Genomic DNA, 19315 nt, shown 5'->3' with positions numbered 1-19315 from the left:
GTAAAGCATGGTGCACTAAACTATCAAGTAGTCATCATACCGAGCTTTTGTCAAAACGTTCATAACGTCTGCATCTGCTCCTGCAATAGTTCTGTCACCTAGCGGTGCATCAAGGACATAATACTTCTGTGCAACAATGAGGTTAATCCTCAGATCACGGACCAAGTCCGCATCATTGCTACTAACATCTTTCAACTTAGTTTTCTCTAGGAACATATCAAAATAAAACAGGGGAGCTAAATGCGAGCTATTGATCTACAACATAGATATGCTAATACTATCAGGACTAAGTTCATGATAAATTTAAGTTCAATTAATCATATTACTTAAGAACTCCCACTTAGATAGACATCCCTCTAATCCTCTAAGTGATCACTTGATCCATATCAACTAAACCATGTCCGATCATCACGTGAGATGGAGTAGTTTCAATGGTGAACATCACTATGTTGATCATATCTACTATATGATTCACGCTCGACCTTTCGGTCTCAGTGTTCCGAGGCCATATCTGTTATATGCTAGGCTCGTCAAGTTTAACCTGAGTATTCCGCGTGTGCAACTGTTTTGCACCCGTTGTATTTGAACGTAGAGCCTATCACATCCGAGCATCACGTGGTGTCTCAGCACGAAGAACTTTCGCAACGGTGCATACTCAGGGAGAACACTTATACCTTGATAGTGAGAGATCATCTTATAATGCTACCGTCAATCAAAGCAAGATAAGATGCATAAAAGATAAACATCACATGCAATCAATATAAGTGATATGATATGGCTATTATCATCTTGTGCTTGTGATCTCCATCTCCGAAGCACCGTCATGATCACCATCGTCACCGGTGCGACACCTTGATCTCCATCGTAGCATCGTTGTCATCTCGCCAACTTATGCTTCTACGACTATCGCTACCGCTTAGTGATAAAGTAAAGCATTACAGGGCGTTTGCATTGCATACAATAAAGCGAAAACCATATGGCTCCTGCCAGTTGCCGATAACTCGGTTGCAAAACATGATCATCTCATAAAATAAAATATAGCATCATGTCTTGACCATATCACATCACAACATGCCCTGCAAAAACAAGTTAGACGTCCTGTACTTTGTTGTTGCAAGTTTTACGTGCCTGCTACGGGCTGAGCAAGAACCGTTCTTACCTACGCATCAAAACCACAACGATAGTTTGTCAAGTTGGTGCTGTTTTAACATTCGCAAGGACCGGGCGTAGCCACACTCGGTTCAACTAAAGTTGGAGAAACTGACACCCGCCAGCCACCTGTGTGCAAAGCACGTCGGTAGAACCAGTCTCGCGTAAGCGTACGCGTAATGTCGGTCCGGGCCGCTTCATCCAACAATACCACCGAACCAAAGTATGACATGCTGGTAAGCAGTATGACTTATATCGCCCACAACTCACTTGTGTTCTACTCGTGCATATGACATCTACGCATAAAACCTGGCTCGGATGCCACTGTTGGGGAACGCAGTAATTTAAAAAAAATCCTACGCACACGCAAGATCATGGTGATGCATAGCAATGAGAGGGAAGAGTGTTGTCCACGTACCCTCGTAGACCGAAAGCGGAAGCGTTAGCACAACGCGGTTGATGTAGTCGTACGTCTTCACGATCAGACCGATCAAGTACCGAACGCACGGCACCTCCGAGTTTAGCACACGTTCAACCCGATGACGTCCCTCGAACTCCGATCCAGCCGAGTGTTGAGGGAGAGTTTCGTCAGCACGACGGCGTGGTGATGATGATGATGTTCTACCGACGCAGGGCTTCGCCTAAGCACCGCTACAGTATTATCGAGGTGGACTATGGTGGAGGGGGGCACTGCACACGGCTAAAAGATCAAGCGATCAATTGTTGTGTCTCCAAGGGGTGCCCCCCTCCCCGTATATAAAGGAGTGGAGGAGGGGGAGGGCCGGCCCTCTCTATGGCGCACCCTAGGAGGAGTCCTACTCCCACCGGGAATAGGATTCCCCCCTTCCAAGTAGTAGGAGTAGGAGTCAAGGAAAGGGGAAAGAGAAGAGAAGGAAGGAGGGGGCGCAGCCCCGCCCCTCCCCCTAGTCCAATTCGGACTAGGCCTTGGGGGAGGGGGGCGCAGCCTCTCCCCTCTCTTTCCCTTAAAGCCCAGTAAGGCCCATATACTCCCTGGCGAATTCCCGTAACTCTCCGGTACTCCGAAAAATACCCGAATCACTCGGAACCTTTCCGATGTCCGAATATAGTCGTCCAATATATCGATCTTTACGTCTCGACCATTTCGAGACTCCTCGTCATGTCCCCGATCTCATCCGGGACTCCGAACTACCTTCGGTACATCAAAACACATAAACTCATAATATAACTGTCATCGAACTTTAAGCGTGCGGACCCTACGGGTTCGAGAACAATGTAGACATGACCGAGACACGTCTCCGGTCAATAACCAATAGCAGAACCTGGATGCTCATATTGGCTCCCACATATTCTACGAAGATCTTTATCGGTCAGACCGCATAACAACATACGTTGTTCCCTTTGTCATCGGTATGTTGCTTGCCCGAGATTCGATCGTCGGTATCTCAATACCTAGTTCAACCTCGTTACCGGCAAGTCTCTTTACTCGTTCCGTAATACATCATCCCGCAACAAACTCATTAGTTGCAATGCTTGCAAGGCTTGAGGGATGTGCATTACCGAGAGGGCCCAGAGATCCCTCTCCGACAATCGGAGTGACAAATCCTAATCTCGAAATACACCAACCCAACAAGTACCTTAGGAGACACCTGTAGAGCACCTTTATAATCACCCAGTTACGTTGTGACGTTTGGTAGCACACAAAGTGTTCCTCCGGTAAACGGGAGTTGCATAATCTCATATTCATAGGAACATGTATAAGTCATGAAGAAAGCAATAGCAACATACTAAACGATCGAGTGCTAAGCTAACGGAATGGGTCAAGTCAATCACATCATTCTCCTAATGATGTGACCCCGTTAATCAAATGACAACTCATGTCTATGGCTAGGAAACATAACCATCTTTGATCAACGAGCTAGTCAAGTAGAGGCATACTAGTGACACTCTGTTTGTCTATGTACTCACACATGTATTATGTTTCCGATTAATACAATTCTAGCATGAATAATAAACATTTATCATGAAATAAGGAAATAAATAATAACTTTATTATTGCCTCTAGGGCATATTTCCTTCAATTCTAGCATGAATAATAAACATTTATCATGATATAAGGAAATAAATAATAACTTTATTATTGCCTCTAGGGCATATTTCCTTCAGTCTCCCACTTGCACTAGAGTCAATAATCTAGTTCACATCACCATGTGATTTAATACCAATAGTTCACATCACCATGTGATTAACACCCATAGTTCACATCGTCATGTGACCAACACCCAAAGAGTACTAAGGTGTGATCATGTTTTGCTTGTGAGAGAAGTTTAGTCAACGGGTCTGCCATATTCAGATCCGTATGTATTTTGACAATTTCTATGTCAACAATGTTCTGCACGGAGCTACTCTAGCTAATTGCTCCCACTTCCAATATGTATCTAGATCGAGACTTAGAGTCATCCAGATCGGTGTCAAAGCTTGCATCGACGTAACTCTTTACGATGAACCTTTTGTCACCTCCATAATGGAGAAACATATCCTTATTCCGCTAAGGATAATTTTGATCGCTATCCTGTGATCTACTCCTAGATCACTATTGTACTCCCTTGCCAAACTCAGTGTAGGGTATACAATAGATCTGGTACACAACATGGCATACTTTATAGAACCTATGGCTGAGGCATAGGGAATGACTTTCATTCTCTTTCTATCTTCTGTCGTGGTCGGGCTTTGAGTCTTACTCAATTTCACACCTTGTAACACATGCAAAAACTCTTTCTTCGACTGTTCCATTTTGAACTACTTCAAAATCTTGTCAAGGTAAGTACCCATTGAAAAAACTTATCAAGCGTCTTGATCTATCTCTATAGATCTTGATGCTCAATATGTAAGCAGCTTCACCGAGGTCTTTCTTTGTAACTCCTTTCAAATACTCCTCTAGCTTTCCAAAAAATTCTACATACTAAACGATCAAGTGCTAAGCTAACGGAATGGGTTAAGTCAATCACATCATTCTCCTAGTGATGTGATCCCGTTAATCAAATGACAACTCATGTCTATGGTAAGGAAACATAACCATCTTTAATTAACGAGCTAGTCAAGTAGAGGCATACTAGTGACACTCTGTTTGTCTATGTATTCACACATGTATTATGTTTCCGGTTAATACAATTCTAGCATGAATAATAAACATTTATCATGATATAAGGAAATAAATAATAACTTTATTATTGCCTCTAGGGCATATTTCCTTCAGCTCCAAGCAAAACTCATAGTATGTAACGAATAAAAATATAGCTTCGAGTAAAATACCGATGATCGTTGGAAGAAAGAGGGGATGCCACTCGGGGCATCCCCAAGCTTAGTTTCTTGCTTCTCTTTGATAATAGCTTGGGATGTCATGGGCATCCCCAAGCTTAGGCTCTTCTTACTCCTTACTCCTTCATCCATCATAAGATAACCCAAAACTTGAAAACTTCGATCACACAAAACTCCAACAAAACCTTCGGGAGATCCGTTAGTATAAGAAAGCAAATCACTAGGATAAGTACTGTATCAAACCAATTCATATTTTATTATTGCATTATATCTACTGTATTCTGACTTTTCTATGGCAAAAACTCATCAAATAAAACCATAGAATCATCAAAACAAGCACACAACGCAAAGAAAACAAAATCTATCAAAAACAAAACAGTCTGTAGTAATCTGGATATTTAGAATACTTTTGTAACTCCAAAAAATCTGAACAAATTAGGACCATGTGAGCAATTTGTATATTAATCTTCTGCAAAAGAATGGGTATTTTATCACGCTCTTGTGATTTTTAACAATTGTTTTTCTGAGCGTGAAAGTTTCTGTTTTTTCAGCAAGATCAAACAACTATCACCCAAGAAGATCCTAAAGGCTTTGCTTGGCACAAACACTAATTAAAACACAAAAAACACAATCATAACAGTAGCATAATTGTGCAAACACTCAAGAACAGAAAGCAAAAAGCAAAAATAGAATTTATTCATTGGGTTGCCTCCCAACAAGCGCTATTGTTTCACGCCCCTAGCTAGGCATATAACAAGGATCTAAGTGTTGTCATCTTTGGTTTGAGAACCATAAGATGCCCTCATGATTGATTCATAAGGAGGCCTAATTCTTGTTCTAGGGAAGTGTTCCATTCCCTTTCTTAGTGGAAATTGAAACTTAATATTGCCTTCTTTCATATCAATCATGGCACCGATAGTGCGTAAAAACGGTCTATCAAGAATAATTGGACAAGACGGATTGCAATCAATATCAAGAACAATAAAATCTATGGGCAAAAAATTCCTATTTGCAAGAATAAGAACATCATTAATTCTTCCCATAGGCTTTTTAATAGTAGAATCCGCCAAGTGCAAATTTAAAGAGCATTCTTCAATATCGGTAAGACCAAGCACATCACATAAAGATTTCAGAATTGTAGAAACACTAGCACCCAAGTCACACAAAGCAAAACACTCATAATTTTTAATCTTGACTTTGAGAGTAGGTTCCCATTCATCATGTAATTTTCTAGGAATTGAAACTTCTAATTCCAACTTTTCTTCAAAAGCTTTCATCGTAGCATTAACAATAGTAAAAGCTTTATTTTGTTCATAAGCATGGGGTGAATTTATCATGGATTGCAACAAAGAAATACAATCAATCAAAGAGCAAATATCATAATTAAAGTCTTTGTAATCCAAAAGAGTGGGTGGATCACTAGTTAAAGTCTTGACCTCTTCAAACCCACTTTTATCAATTTTCTCAACAAGATTTTCACCCTCCGAATTATTGAGACGCCTTCTAACTAAAGTTGACTCTTCTCCAGTCCCTTTTTCATCAATCTTAACTTTACTAAACAAGGAATCAATAGAAGAAACACCAATCACTTTAAGATCTTCATCACTTTTATCTTCTAACAATACTGGTTTAGCGGCCATTTGATTTACTAGGGTAGCTTGTGCATCGGATATTTTTCCTAGCAAACTTTCAACAAAAGCATACATAGGCTGAAGATTGCAAACTTCTTTACTAATATCATCAAGTTGCTTTGTTATAGCATCTAGCACAACGGAGTGCTCCTTAAGTTCTTCGATAAAATACTTATTATGCTCAAATTGTGTAGTCATATATTCCTCAATACTTTTCTCAATTTCAAACAAAATATTGGGGTAAGGAACATCATAATATTTTCCTTGAGGCATCATGACTACGCAAACAAGAACGCACGCAAAAACAGACCTGGCAAGAAAACGGCGAACGAAAAAGAGGGCGAATAAAACGGCAATTTTTTGTGAAGTGGGGAGAGGAAAACGAGAGGCAAATGACAAATAATGTAAATTGCAAGAAGATGAGATTTGTGATTAGGAACCTGGTATATGTTGAAGATCCTCCCCAGCAATGATGCCAGAAATTCCTTTTGATGTCTGCTAGGACTACGTCGGTATTTCCCCAAAGAGGAAGGGATGATGCAACACAGCAGCGGTAGGTATTCCCCTCAGTGATGAAACCAAGGTTATCGAACCAGTAGGAGAACCAAGCAACACAACGTAAATAGCACCTGCACACAAATCACAAATACTCACAACCCGACGTGTAAAAGGGGTTGTCAATCCCTTTCGGGTAACGGTGCCCGAGATAGGCAAACAGACGTGAGAGAGTAGTAAATATTGATAGATCGAACGCCAAATAAAATAAATTGTAGCAAGGTATTTTTGTATTTTTGGTTTAATAGATCTGAAAATAAAAGTAAAGGAAAAGTAGACCGCAAAGGCAAATAATATGAGAAAGCCGGGGCCGTAGGTTTCACTAGTGGCTTCTCTCGAGAAAGATAACAAACGGTGGGTAAACAAATTACTGTTGGGCAATTGATAGAACTTCAAATAATCATGACGATATCCAGGCAATGATCATTATATAGGCATTACGTCCAAGATTAGTAGACCGACTCCTGTCTGCATCTACTACTATTACTCCACACATCGACCGCTATCCAGCATGCATCTAGTGTATTAAGTTCATGGAGAAACGGAGTAATGCAATAAGAACGATGACATGATGTAGACAAGATCAATTTATGTAGAAAAAGACTCCATCGTTTTATCCTTAGTACCAACGATACATGCGTGTCAGTTCCCCTTCTGTCACTGGGATCAAGCACCGTAAGATCGAACCCACTACAAAGCACCTCTTCCCATTGCAAGATAAATAGATCACGTTGGCCAAACAAAACCCAAATATCGGAGAAGCAATATGAGGCTATAAGCAATCATGCATATAAGAGATCAAAGAAACTCAAATAACTTTCATGGATATAAAAAGATAAATCTGATCGTAAACTCAAAGTCCATCCGATCCCAACAAACACATCGCAAAAAGAGTTACATCATATGGATCTCCAAGAGACCGTTGTATTGATAATCAAAAGAGAGAGAGGAAGCCATCTAGCTACTAACTAAGGACCCGAAGGTCTACAAAGAACTACTCACGCATCATTAGAGAGGCACCAATGGAAGTGGTGAACCCCTCCGTGATGGTGTCTAGATTGGATCTGGTGGTTGACTCTGCGGTGGCTGGAATTGATTTTCGTCGACTCTCCTAGGGTTTCTGAAATATTGGGGTATTTATAGAGCAAAGAGGCGGTTCAGGGGGCACCCGACGTGGGCACAACCCACCTGGGCGCGCCTGGGCGCCCAGGCGCGCCCTGGTGGGTTGTGCTCCCCTCAGAGCACCCCCTAGGTGCTTCTCAGGCCCACTGGATGTCTTCTGGTCCAAAAAAACTCCAAAAAGTTTCGCTGCGTTTGGACTCCGTTTGGTATTGTTTTCCTGCGATGTAAAAAACATGCAGAAAACTGCAACTGACACTTGGCACTATGTCAATAGGTTAGTACGAAAAAATGATATAAAATGACTATAAAATGATTATAAAACATCCAAGAATGATGATATAACAGCATGGAACAATAAAAAATTATAGATACGTTGGAGACGTATCACATACCTAGTTCAATCTCGTAACTGGCAAGTCTCTTTACTCGTTCTGTAATATATCATACCGTAACTAACTCATTAGTCACATTGCTTGCGAGGCTTCTTATGATGTGTATTACCGAGAGGGCCCAGAGATACCTCTCCGATACTCGGAGTGACAAATCCTAATCTCGATCTATGCCAACCCAACAAACACCTTCGGAGATACCTGTAGAGCATCTTTATGATCACCCAGTTATGTTGTGACATTTGATAGCACACAAGGTATTCCTCCGGTATCCGGGAGTTGCATAATCTCATAGTCAAAGGAATATGTATGTGACATGAAGAAAGCTATAGCAATAAAACTGAACGATCAATATGCTAAGCTAACAGATTGGTCATGTCCATCACATCATTCTCCTAATGATGTGATCCCGTTCATCAAATGACAACACATGTTTATGGTTAGGAAACTTAACCATCTTTGATCAACGAGCTAGTCTAGTAGAGGCTTACTAGGGACACAGTGTTTTGTCTATGTATCCACACATGTATCAAGTTTCCGGTTAATACAATTCTAGCATGAATAATAAACATTTATCATGATATAAGGAAATATAAAATAACAACTTTATTATTGCCTATAGGGCATATTTCCTTCACAAGGAAGAATCGGGAGACCGCATCGTCCTCCTCCTGCTTGCTACCAAGGTTTGGTTGCCATCGCCCCGGCAAGCAAGGTCGTTGTCGCCCCTCTGGCAGATTAGGTCGTTGCCACCCTCCAGCAGATCAGTTGACATAGTCATCGCCATCCATCCCATAGATCAGGTCTCTGCCCCACCCTCCGACACACATGCTACAGGCAACAACGACGAGGCACACAGAGATGGCCGACGTTCTTAGCGGAAGGTCCAACGCCGGCGCTCGTCTTCTTCGGCCCGATGTGTGGCCCAGTGTTGCTACAACTTCAATAAGGAGAGATGGTGGCAGACATGCGGCGGTGAGACAACCCCTATCGTCGGCTTGAAGGAGAGCTTCGGTCTCGGGAGAGGCGAGAAATGAGGAGCAATGGCCGTGAGGGAGAGGGGTTGATGACTAGTGTGTCGGGGAGGGAGGTGAGAGCGAGCAGAGATTTTTCATGGTTCCTCCTAATTAGAGGAATGAGTATGTTCCGGATATTGATGATATATTCTTTTTTGGAGAAAGAGTGGGTTCCCGTCAGTAACTCAACCAAACGCGAGAACGCGGCCCAAGGACAGGTCAGACCCATTACATTCTATTTGATGATTCAAACCACACACATCCTTTAACCCTTACTACAAAATGAGAGAACTGAATCATGCATTGCTGCTACCTAGTAAAAAAGGTGACAAAAAAACTCATAGGCGATCACGATCTGACGGAAACACTTAGCATCTCCAATAGAACATGCAAATTTGGAGATGTAAAATTTTACATCTCCAAGAAAGGGCCAACTCTAATAGATGATACAAAACGGATATGTAAAAGTGCAACTCCAATAGGTGACGCAAACTGGAGATGTAAAAAATAGAAACTTCAAACACTACTTCATTTCAAACATAATTCAAACATAGTTCGTTCAACTAGTACTTATTTTCAAACATAGTTCTAACTAAAACATAATTCTAATTTGAAGGACTAGTACTAGTTCAAAGTACTGCATCCATCAAACTACTACTCCAACGAGTACAACTAATTCACACAACTACTACTTGAAGATGAAACTACTCCTCGTCGAAGCTCTTGAACTGCTCCCGGAACTCGTCCTTGTTCGGGTCGTCGCACCCCTCGTCGTCCTCCTCCGAGTCACCCCAATCCGACGAGTCAAACTCGACGGGGATCACCGTTGAGGGGCCGGTCTCGTCCTCCTTCTTCTTCTGCTCGACATCGCGCTTCCACCATAACTCTTGCTCAGCCTACACATACTCCGGATGCTCCCGCACGAACCTCGCCATTGCCGCCTCGCCGCTATCGTCGGGACCAACGACAATGGCCGACTTCTTCTTCGGTATCTCATCCATCCGGATGCCCTCCGGTACGAGTAACTCCGCATCCGCCTAGGTCTCGATCAGTTGAGGCCCATCTTTGACCTCCCGGCATACCACACTGCCATGTTGTAGGCACGCACGGCCTTGTCGGCGGTGGGGTAGGTGTTGAGCCATAAGCGGCGGCCAGCGGCGGAGAACTCGACGCCGAAGTGTCTGGACGACTTCGCCCGCATGCCAAAGAACCCCGCCTTGCTCTGCGGGAACTTCTTCGACACCATGGCGTGCGGTGGGGCAGCGACGAGGTCGGCGACGTCGTGCGGTAGGTAGGCGAAAGTGGGTTGTGGTGGGCGGGGGCGGCGAAAACACGGCGTGTGGCGGCGACGGATTGGGACTGGCGGAGGAGCGGCCGCGGGGGACGAATCGAGTGGCGTCGGGGCCGAATCAGCGGCATGGAGAAGAGGAGAAAAAACCACCAATTCGCGGCGTTGGGCGACGGCCGACGGCAGAGGAGCGTTGGAACCAGCTGCAGGGGCGATTGCGGGGCCGGATCTGGCACGGGGCGACTGCGGCGTGCATGGTGGGCGGGCGGGCGGTGCGGCGGGAGGTGGGAGGAAGAAGGGAGGGAAATGAAAGCAAACGACGGTTGGTGGTTGGCGCGCGACCGGCAAATATACATCTCCTATAGGTGGAGGTGTATATTAGCACCGCGAAGTGTTGTATTTTACATTTTTGGGAGGTGAAAATGTAATTTTTTTCCATCTACATCATCTGTTGGAGAACTGTTTTCGGACTCTCGAGATGTAAAAGTTAGATATTTTTATATCTACATCTTCTACTGAAGATGCTCTTAGGAGAAAAATTAGATCAGCCAACTCATCAGTACTTTGTTTACGCACAGGCACAGCCCATATCCAAACACACGGCTTGATGACGTGACATCCGAACCATTAGTCAGGATGCCTCTATTACAATATATTGGACTGCGGTCAAAGTAGTTGTTTTAAGCAAATGATCGAGTTCCAGTTCCCCTCTATCGCTGTCACCAGTAGGCAGAGGAGGTCACGCCAGCCTCATGTCGCCAAAAACAATCAGCTGAGCAGCACACAGTGCAGCGATCCAGCTCGGAGGAAGGAGTGTGCCCCCAGTATCAACCGCTTGCGCTGGCTCTGGATATTAAGCTTCTTGGTCCGGGCCAAGAGCCAGCGCATGGTACGTGTGGTTAGCGTTAAATAACACGTCGCCGGGCTTAGTGCACGCACACAACGAACTGGTGATGGTGATGAGCAATGACTGGCGTGATGAGGAGTGACCTGTTGAGTACTTAGAAGAGACGCTGAGACGCTGGCCGAATAATGCAATGCGATTGTTTGGACAAATCATGCCAGCTTGTGTTATTCTTTTTCCTCTTTCGGAGTAAATCATTTCAGTTTGTCGTTATGCGTTTGCTCTCAGCACTCGCTCAGCGCCACCATCTCTCTCTCTCTACGAGTTTACAATGAAACTTGCGTAGTACTTAAAATTATTAAAAAAATGCAGTTTTTTAGGGTAAAAAAATGCAGTTTAAACTGTAAAAGTTTTCCTTCAAAAAAATATGTAAAAATTCTCTGCTGCCAAAAAAACTGTAAAAGTTCCGGTGTGGATGTATAGAGGCTCTAGGCCATGGAGATGCGGAGGATCTCGGCCCCCCGCCGGCAGGAGGAACCTTGTTCTCGTTCTTGTTAGATCTAACATCTTGGTTGGGGCTGTGTGGCAGCGGCGATGTCCCTTAGTAGAAATAATGCCTCCCACGTTCTATCCCCGTCCCGATGATGCATCTAACATAGTTGAAGGGCGTGTGGAGGTTTGTCTCCATCGGATCTCGCGAGATTCAGTCGGTGCTGGTCTTCGGTGGATCTGTTTGGATCCGATCTTCGTTCGTCTTTGTTTGAGTGTTTACAGGTTTGCTCTTTCTGATCTAAGACTTTCTTCATCGACGATGGTTGCTACTCTGGTGCGTTGATCATATGGGGCCTTAGCACAACGACTTCCGGACCGTCTACTACAACAAGGTTTGCCCAGCTACGGTGAGGGAGGGGTGATGACAGCGACGTGCCTTCGGCTCGCTCTAGTGCTTGCAGTCATCGCTAGGTGGTCCATGAACATGGTTGTAATTTTTATTACCTTTGTTGTTCTTTGTACTGCCATGATTGAAGATGAATATATTGGAGGTTTCTCAAAAAAACCCACCTAGGATAATTGTTGAGTTGGACGAGAGAGAAACAAGAAAAAAAGTTTGCATTCTAATAAGAGATGATCTCTTATAAATAAGATAATTTTTGCCCATTGTATACGTTTTCATCTCTTAGTTACATATTTTCTAGTATAATCTCCATAAATTTAGAAGATAACTATAAAAGATAACCCATTGTAGGCTATGTATTGTTGTCTTCTCTAAATTACATGCATGGTAAGATAAGATAGTGTTATCGACGATTATACATGCCATAAGAACTCCTACATTCTGCTCTGGGACTATGTATTTCCGTTATTCAGTTAATGAAAAAGGGTTATGTCCGGTTCAAAAAAATAATAAAAAAAGAACTCCTAAAAGAAGCCCCAGCTCCTCATCATTCTTGCCGGAGGCAATCTAGTCTGCAGAAGATCCCCGCGTTCCAGTACATATCCCTTGCCTCTGGTCACGGCTCCGACATCATGTGGCAGCGGGTGTTTTCTCTTTCGTGTTTGTTGGTCTCTTTTGTTTTATTTGTCTCGTGTCTAGATGTAACGTCATGGCGGTGGAGATGCTGTTGCATGGAAATGGGTTCCTCTGGCTCCCTTCTGTAATGAAGGCGTCTTATTTGACATCGACATGGAGCTATGTTTGTAAGTGCGCAATTTTGTTCTCACCGGCCAGTTCGTAAATATCCTATGGGCCTTTGGGTTCGTATTGTCATCTTCGGCCAAGTTTGGGGTGTGTCTCTAGTCAATGTAAAAGAAGTAAAACCTTCCAACGTAGGAAAGTTTCTAATGCGGTGTATAGAGCCTATTTGAAACGATTCGGGCTTGTTCAGTTTCTGCGGAGAAGATGTTGGTAGCTAGGATCTCGTTTGTTTCTTTACATGTTTGTATATGGTTTGTCATGTATGTATTGCCTTGAGTATTAATGTTTGATACATTTACCCTGAAAAATAAGCCTTACAAATTTCAAACATATTTCCTCGCACACATATGTGGTTGTATGTTAATCAACTCTTTATAGGGTTTTCCTACGTGGTTGTGAGCCAGGAATTTAGATATGGGAACTCAAAAATCATGAAAAAAACCCCTCTACAATAGCAAAGAAAGATTCATTAACATAAGAAATGAACAAAAAAAAAATAGATTTTGACACCATGAGATGTGAGCCAGGTCCAAAACAAATAAACAAACCACATGTTTGACTTCGGTAAAGAAATCATACAAGTAAGTGTTGCACAATGAAGATTTGCAATTTTGTGCCTTTTCAAAAATATTTTTTTGTCACAAAACACAATTTTATCATATATTTGCAAATTATAGTGTCAAAAAAGAATAAGAACTATCTAGACATGTAATAATGCTCAAAGTTACAATGCAAGTGAAAAGAACAAATGTTGATCAATGTACACCCACGCCCGTAGGATTAGAGGGAATAGGAGATGGACCGGATGGCTAGTCTCTGGGCTAACACAACAACTAGTACCACCTAGTGAATGTTAATTGTGGTGAACAACAACAACAACAACAACAACAACAACAACAACAAACAACAAACAACAAACAACAATGTAGTGTTACATGCACGGTTTTTGAAAGATGTAACCCAATTTTCTTTAGCTTGTGGTACAACACCTGGTAGGGCTCAAAGTGGTCTGGTGTGTTCATTCGAAGCTTTGTGCGCCTCCTCATTGCATCCCGGAAGAGAGGTCCATTTTTTTCTAACTTGAGGCCTCGAGGTCGCCTATCACTGCGAACACAAGAGAGCGATGGTCGGAAAGCGAGGAAGAGACGATATGGGGGACATGAGCGCTGAATTGAGTGTCTCATTCAGCGTTGCAAAAGAGAGAGTCAAGCTTGCATATGGTCAGATTTTCCTACTCATTACTCTATGTGAAGTTTCTATTTTGCAAATGGATCTCCTCACTTCGCTATTTTGAAACGTGTCAATGAAGCAATTACCATGCTTCTATTGACATTACTCTCATTCTTGTCACTGGCGCGGTGAATTTGGTTGAAAACACCGAAGTCGACCCACATCTCCCTACATGTGTTTTAATCAATAAGCTTGGCAAAGGCGGCATATTTGCAAGATGTCACGACCGGTTTTCCAATAAAAATATTTATTGAGAGACCGATCCCTTTTTCGGACCAATAGAGAAGAATTCCTTCTTACTGGTAGACAAATCTTGATCACAGAAGAAAATACCAGGAGTACTGAATATAATACAAGGTTGAGCGGAGACTGCACAACAATTTATTACAAGCGCGCCGATAAAACATAACGGCGGATAGGGTGGCATAACTACTAACTTACGATAGGAGTGGTGGTGGAAATATCACAGCGATGTGGGTGATATGACTCCTGAAAACTAACAACTCTTCGAGCGTCGGAGTGAGGCTCGAGGAGACTCATTGCGGGTGGCGGAATCGTATATAATACAAGTGACCAATATCCAGGATCGCACAGAACTGACTGGGACTCCTCTAGGCGTCGGACTCACTATCAAACTCTTCATCCATGAGATCGCCTTCGTCAACATCTGGCCAAATCAACAAGCCAGGTGAGTACTATGAAAGTACTTGCAAGACAGTTCGGACTTAAGATATAACAAATGTAAACATGATGCATATGAACAGATTAACAAGTGCAATCAGACATAGAGATAATAATGCATGGGAAATAAAAGAGAAGTCGGGCGGTAGTCCTCCCGAAATCCCAAAATAAATACTGGGTGCCAAACGAGTGTCTGAATGACTCCTCGAGAGGAAAATGCAAGAACAACAATGCCGCAGTCGGGTGTCAGGGCGACACCACATAAAGGGCTTATAATAGAAAATAAAAGACAGTGCGTGCCACAGTCGGACGTCTGAGCGACATCACAAAAAGGGCTTATAATGAAAGTAAAAGGCAAACATGCCACAGTCGGACGTCTGAGCGACATCACATAAAGGGCTTTTTATGAAAGTAAAAGGCAAACATGCCACAGTCGGACGTCTGAGCGACATCACATAAAGGGCTTATTATGAAAGTAAAAGGCAAACATGCCACAGTCGGACGTCTGAGCGACATCACATAAAGGGCTTATTATTGAAAGTAAATGACAAATGTGCCACAGTCGGACGTCTGAGCGACATCACATAAAGGGCTTTTATTCATAACTTAGTAGCTCAGGAATTTAAATCATATCAAGAGAATGATCAAGTATGAGATAAACAACAGGGTTAGTCCATCCACAGAAATAATGTTTAACCAAGTTTACCACTCAAGTTTGTTTACCGGGGATAATACCACGAGGACTTGACATAGGTAAGGGTTCACTAATCACGGTCCTTGACCACGGATACGATGACTCGGAAGGATTTGACTCTGCAGAGTTTGTACTTTAACCACAGCCAACGGATTTCGGTAGTCACGGGGACTAGTTCCGTTTACGGTGTTTTGGAAGAAACACATCTAACCAGTACACACCCATTCAACATTCCGAAGCCAGGAATCACCCTCGGCAACGTTCAAGAAAAACCTTGAGATCAAATTTCTATACAACCTCGCGTAGCATGGGATCAAATTTCTATACGCGCGCTCTAAGGGGTGCCCCCCTCTCGGTCCCAACCGGAAACACCCATGCCCCCTGACCGGATGACTGGCTTTAATCCAGGGCCATGGAACCCTCATCCCGGCCCCTCTATTTGGTGTGTACACGGAAAGAGGTTACCAACTTACTAAACCGCATTCTGGCAGAAAACATGTGGTACCACGGAAGGGGGAAGAACGATAACGTGACTCTGTCCACGTTAACGTCGGAATTTATCGGATGACGTAAGGCTGGCATGCTACAACAGTACCACCTTACTGCCCTTCATGTCACCACATGACTAGGCCATCTCTCCTCAAGATCATAGTAACATCGGAACACACGGGTAGTTGCCTTACATGCAACGAGATACTCACCGATGCTCATATGCCATGCACAACCTATCACGCAAACATGCAAAACACCTATCATATCAAAGGTTCAAACATGCTTGCCTGGTTCGGAGAAGTCGGAGTCTAGCTCGGCGAAGTTCGCGGCTCCGTCACCTCTTCCGGAACCTATGGTATAGCGAAAATGCATACTAACGTGAAAACCAACGCGTGCATAAAAGTTGTCTCAATTTTTTTCCAAATAAATCCTATAAAAAACTAGACAAAAATATAAGACTATCAGACAAAGAATCACTCAAAAATCACTTTTTATTAAAAAGTTATAAGGGTTTTTGTCCAGGGACTAATCTGTGATGAAACAGAAAATATCCAGGGACTCAACTGAGAAAGCAGAAAACGGTTCGGAGCAAAAGACGTCAGCCCAAGGAGAAAACGTACTCTGCCCGAAGGCGCCAACAGAAAACGGTTCGCGGGGAAAGAAAGAGAGGCTGACGTGGGGGGTCCACATGTCAGGTTTGAAAACCTCGCCGGCGCCCGAAGGCTGCGGTGGTCGCCGGCGTCGAACCACGGCGAGTCAGGGAGATCGGAGTATACCAAGAGGTTCAGCGTGTCCTTCCGCGTCGCTGGGTGGTGGACTTGGTCGTCGGAGAGCACCACGTCGACGGCGACACTTTCTCCGGCGGACGACGGCTCGGGCGATGGTGGAGAACTCCGGCGGTGTGCTGCAAACTTCGAATTGAAGCGCGGGTCAGAAGCGTGGATGCACTAGAGAGCTACTGGCAAGAGATGAGAGGCAGTGGTGCACGCACGGGAGCGAATCGAGCTGGATCCCGTGGGGGGTCGCGGCGGCCGGAGTCGAGGAAGAAGGCTCCCTCGGGGCTCTTCCAGTGGCTAGGCGGGGTGTTGGAGGTGTGCAGAGGTGGTGTGGGTTCGAGGTGGAGCTCGGGGCCTCTATTTATAGGCGGCTCGAGGGGGTGGCCGTGAACGGGATCGCTCCAGCGAGCAATTACGGCGAGGCAGTGGATGGTCAGTGGGTTTGAGTGGCCAGGCAGCATCAGTGAGGTGTACTGGTGCCGTTCCCCCGCTAATCCTGGTCGGTCTTGGCGTAATGGTGCCGGTCCACGGCGGGGTGGCCGTACGGGCACGACGGCGGCAGAGAGCGCGCTCCGCGCCCAGCGGTTCACGACGAGGGTGGCAGCGCGCACTGGGGAGTGGAAGACCACGCGGCGGCCTCCGGTGGCTTGGGCGGCGCTGGACGGCGCCGTCTGCGCTGCGCTTCTCTCTGGCGGCTGCAAAGCCGCCGCTGGCGTCGGTCACGGGGCGGCGCACCTCCTCCTGCTCGTCGCCGACGCCCGCAACCTTCCAGGCGCTCGTGCGGTGCAAAGGACAAGGGGGAGGGGACAGGGAACACGGCGACGCCGGGCACTGGCGAGATCGACAATAGACACTGAAGAAACGACAGTAGATTCAGACACTGTTAACTGAACTTGACTGAACATTATAGAAACAGTGTCCAGCAGGTGTTCGATGAAATGATTTGGCAAGAAGAAATTTTTTCCTGGAGCTGGGACTTGGTGAGGTGACCTCTCAATGCACCCAAAGGCTGCCTGATTTTTCTCAGATTTTTAGGAGAAGGATTTGAATGAATTTCATCAAATTTGGCAAATCTGGTCCAAACTTGCAGCAAGTATAGTTTGAAAATTTTGAACTGAAGACCAGTGGATCTTCATGGATCTTGGTTGAGGGTTCAAAGGACTAGCTAGGGAAATTGGTTTGGGGGCAAAAATCAAAACAGAAAGGGTAGCTCCTTTGTAAATCTTCAAGAGCTAGAATAGAAGGCAGAAATTGTTTTTGATAAGAAATAAATGGAAAAATTATATGGAGAGGTTCAATTTGCTGGATTTGAAGTACATCATGATCCAAAGATGAGGAAAGGCTTATGAGAGTGGATTTGCACTAAGGTCATGGCAAGAGAGGTTTTTTGAAAGTGGAAAAAGGATCATTCCAAAAGCCATAGGATTTATTAAAAGAATTTTCAAAAGGAAAACCTCCAAGACCAAGAACCAAGCCTTGGGTGAATCCAGAACAAAGCACTTGCCATAAAGGAAAAATATTTTGAGAGGGAGGGTTCTTTTGAAGAAAAATTTAAATCACCTCCCTCAAGTCAAATAATTTTTTTTGAAAAGCCAAATAAAACTTTGGTGTCACACAAGAGGATGTGGTCGACCCATACACCGAAGTGATGTTGAAGTGAACGTGAGAGTCCCGAATGTGGATCATGGCCGAGAGGCACTATGTGGTGGTGGTGATGCCTGAGATATCCACCACGAGTTCATTCCACATCAGGAGGACCCCCCTGAAGGGAATATGCCCTAGAGGCAATAATGAAGTTGTTGTTTTATATTTCCTTATATCATGATAAATGTTTATTATTCATGCTAGAATTGTATTAACCGGAAACTTGATACATGTGTGGATACATAGACAAAACACCGTGTCCCTAGTAAGCCTCTACTAGACTAGCTCGTTAATCAAAGATGGTTAAGTTTCCTAACCATAGACATGTGTTGTTATTTGATGAATGGGATCACATCATTAGGAGAATGATGTGATGGACAAGACCCATCCGTTAGCTTAGCATATTGATCGTTCAGTTTTATTGCTATTGATTTCTTCATGTCAAATACATATTCCTTCGACTATGAGATTATGCAACTCCCGGATACCGGAGGAATACCTTATGTGTTATTAAATGTCACAACGTAACTGGGTGATTATAAAGATGCTCTATAGGTATCTCCAAAGGTGTTTGTTGGGTTGACATAGATCGAGATTAGGATTTGTTACTTCGAGTATCGGAGAGGTATCTCTAGGCCCTCTCGGTAATGCACATCATAAGAAGCCTTGCAAGCAAAGTAACTAATGAGTTAGTTGCGGGATGATGTATTACAGAACGAGTAAAGAGACTTGCCGGTAATGAGATTGAACTAGGTATGAAGATACCGATGATCGAATCTCGGGCAAGTAACATACCGATGACAAAGGGAAT

The 19315-nt window shown here is 43.9% G+C and overlaps 1 protein-coding gene across 1 annotated transcript; it reads right to left on the bottom strand.

Annotated features, from left to right (window-relative positions):
* Positions 1-9863: 9863 nt before the first annotated feature.
* On the bottom strand, positions 9864-10405 carry LOC141036290 (uncharacterized). The gene is made up of 2 exons (XM_073506357.1): positions 10247-10405; positions 9864-10055 (listed from the first exon to the last, which is right to left on the bottom strand). Exons 1-2 carry the CDS (start codon positions 10403-10405, stop codon positions 9864-9866), a joined length of 351 nt encoding a protein of 116 aa, XP_073362458.1.
* Between the last annotated feature and the right edge of the window lie 8910 nt (positions 10406-19315).

The sequence above is a fragment of the Aegilops tauschii genome, chromosome 1 (assembly GCF_002575655.3).
Source record: "Aegilops tauschii subsp. strangulata cultivar AL8/78 chromosome 1, Aet v6.0, whole genome shotgun sequence".
NCBI classification, from domain to species: Eukaryota; Viridiplantae; Streptophyta; class Magnoliopsida; order Poales; family Poaceae; genus Aegilops; species Aegilops tauschii.
This window is presented reverse-complemented; position numbering and strand designations above follow the sequence as displayed.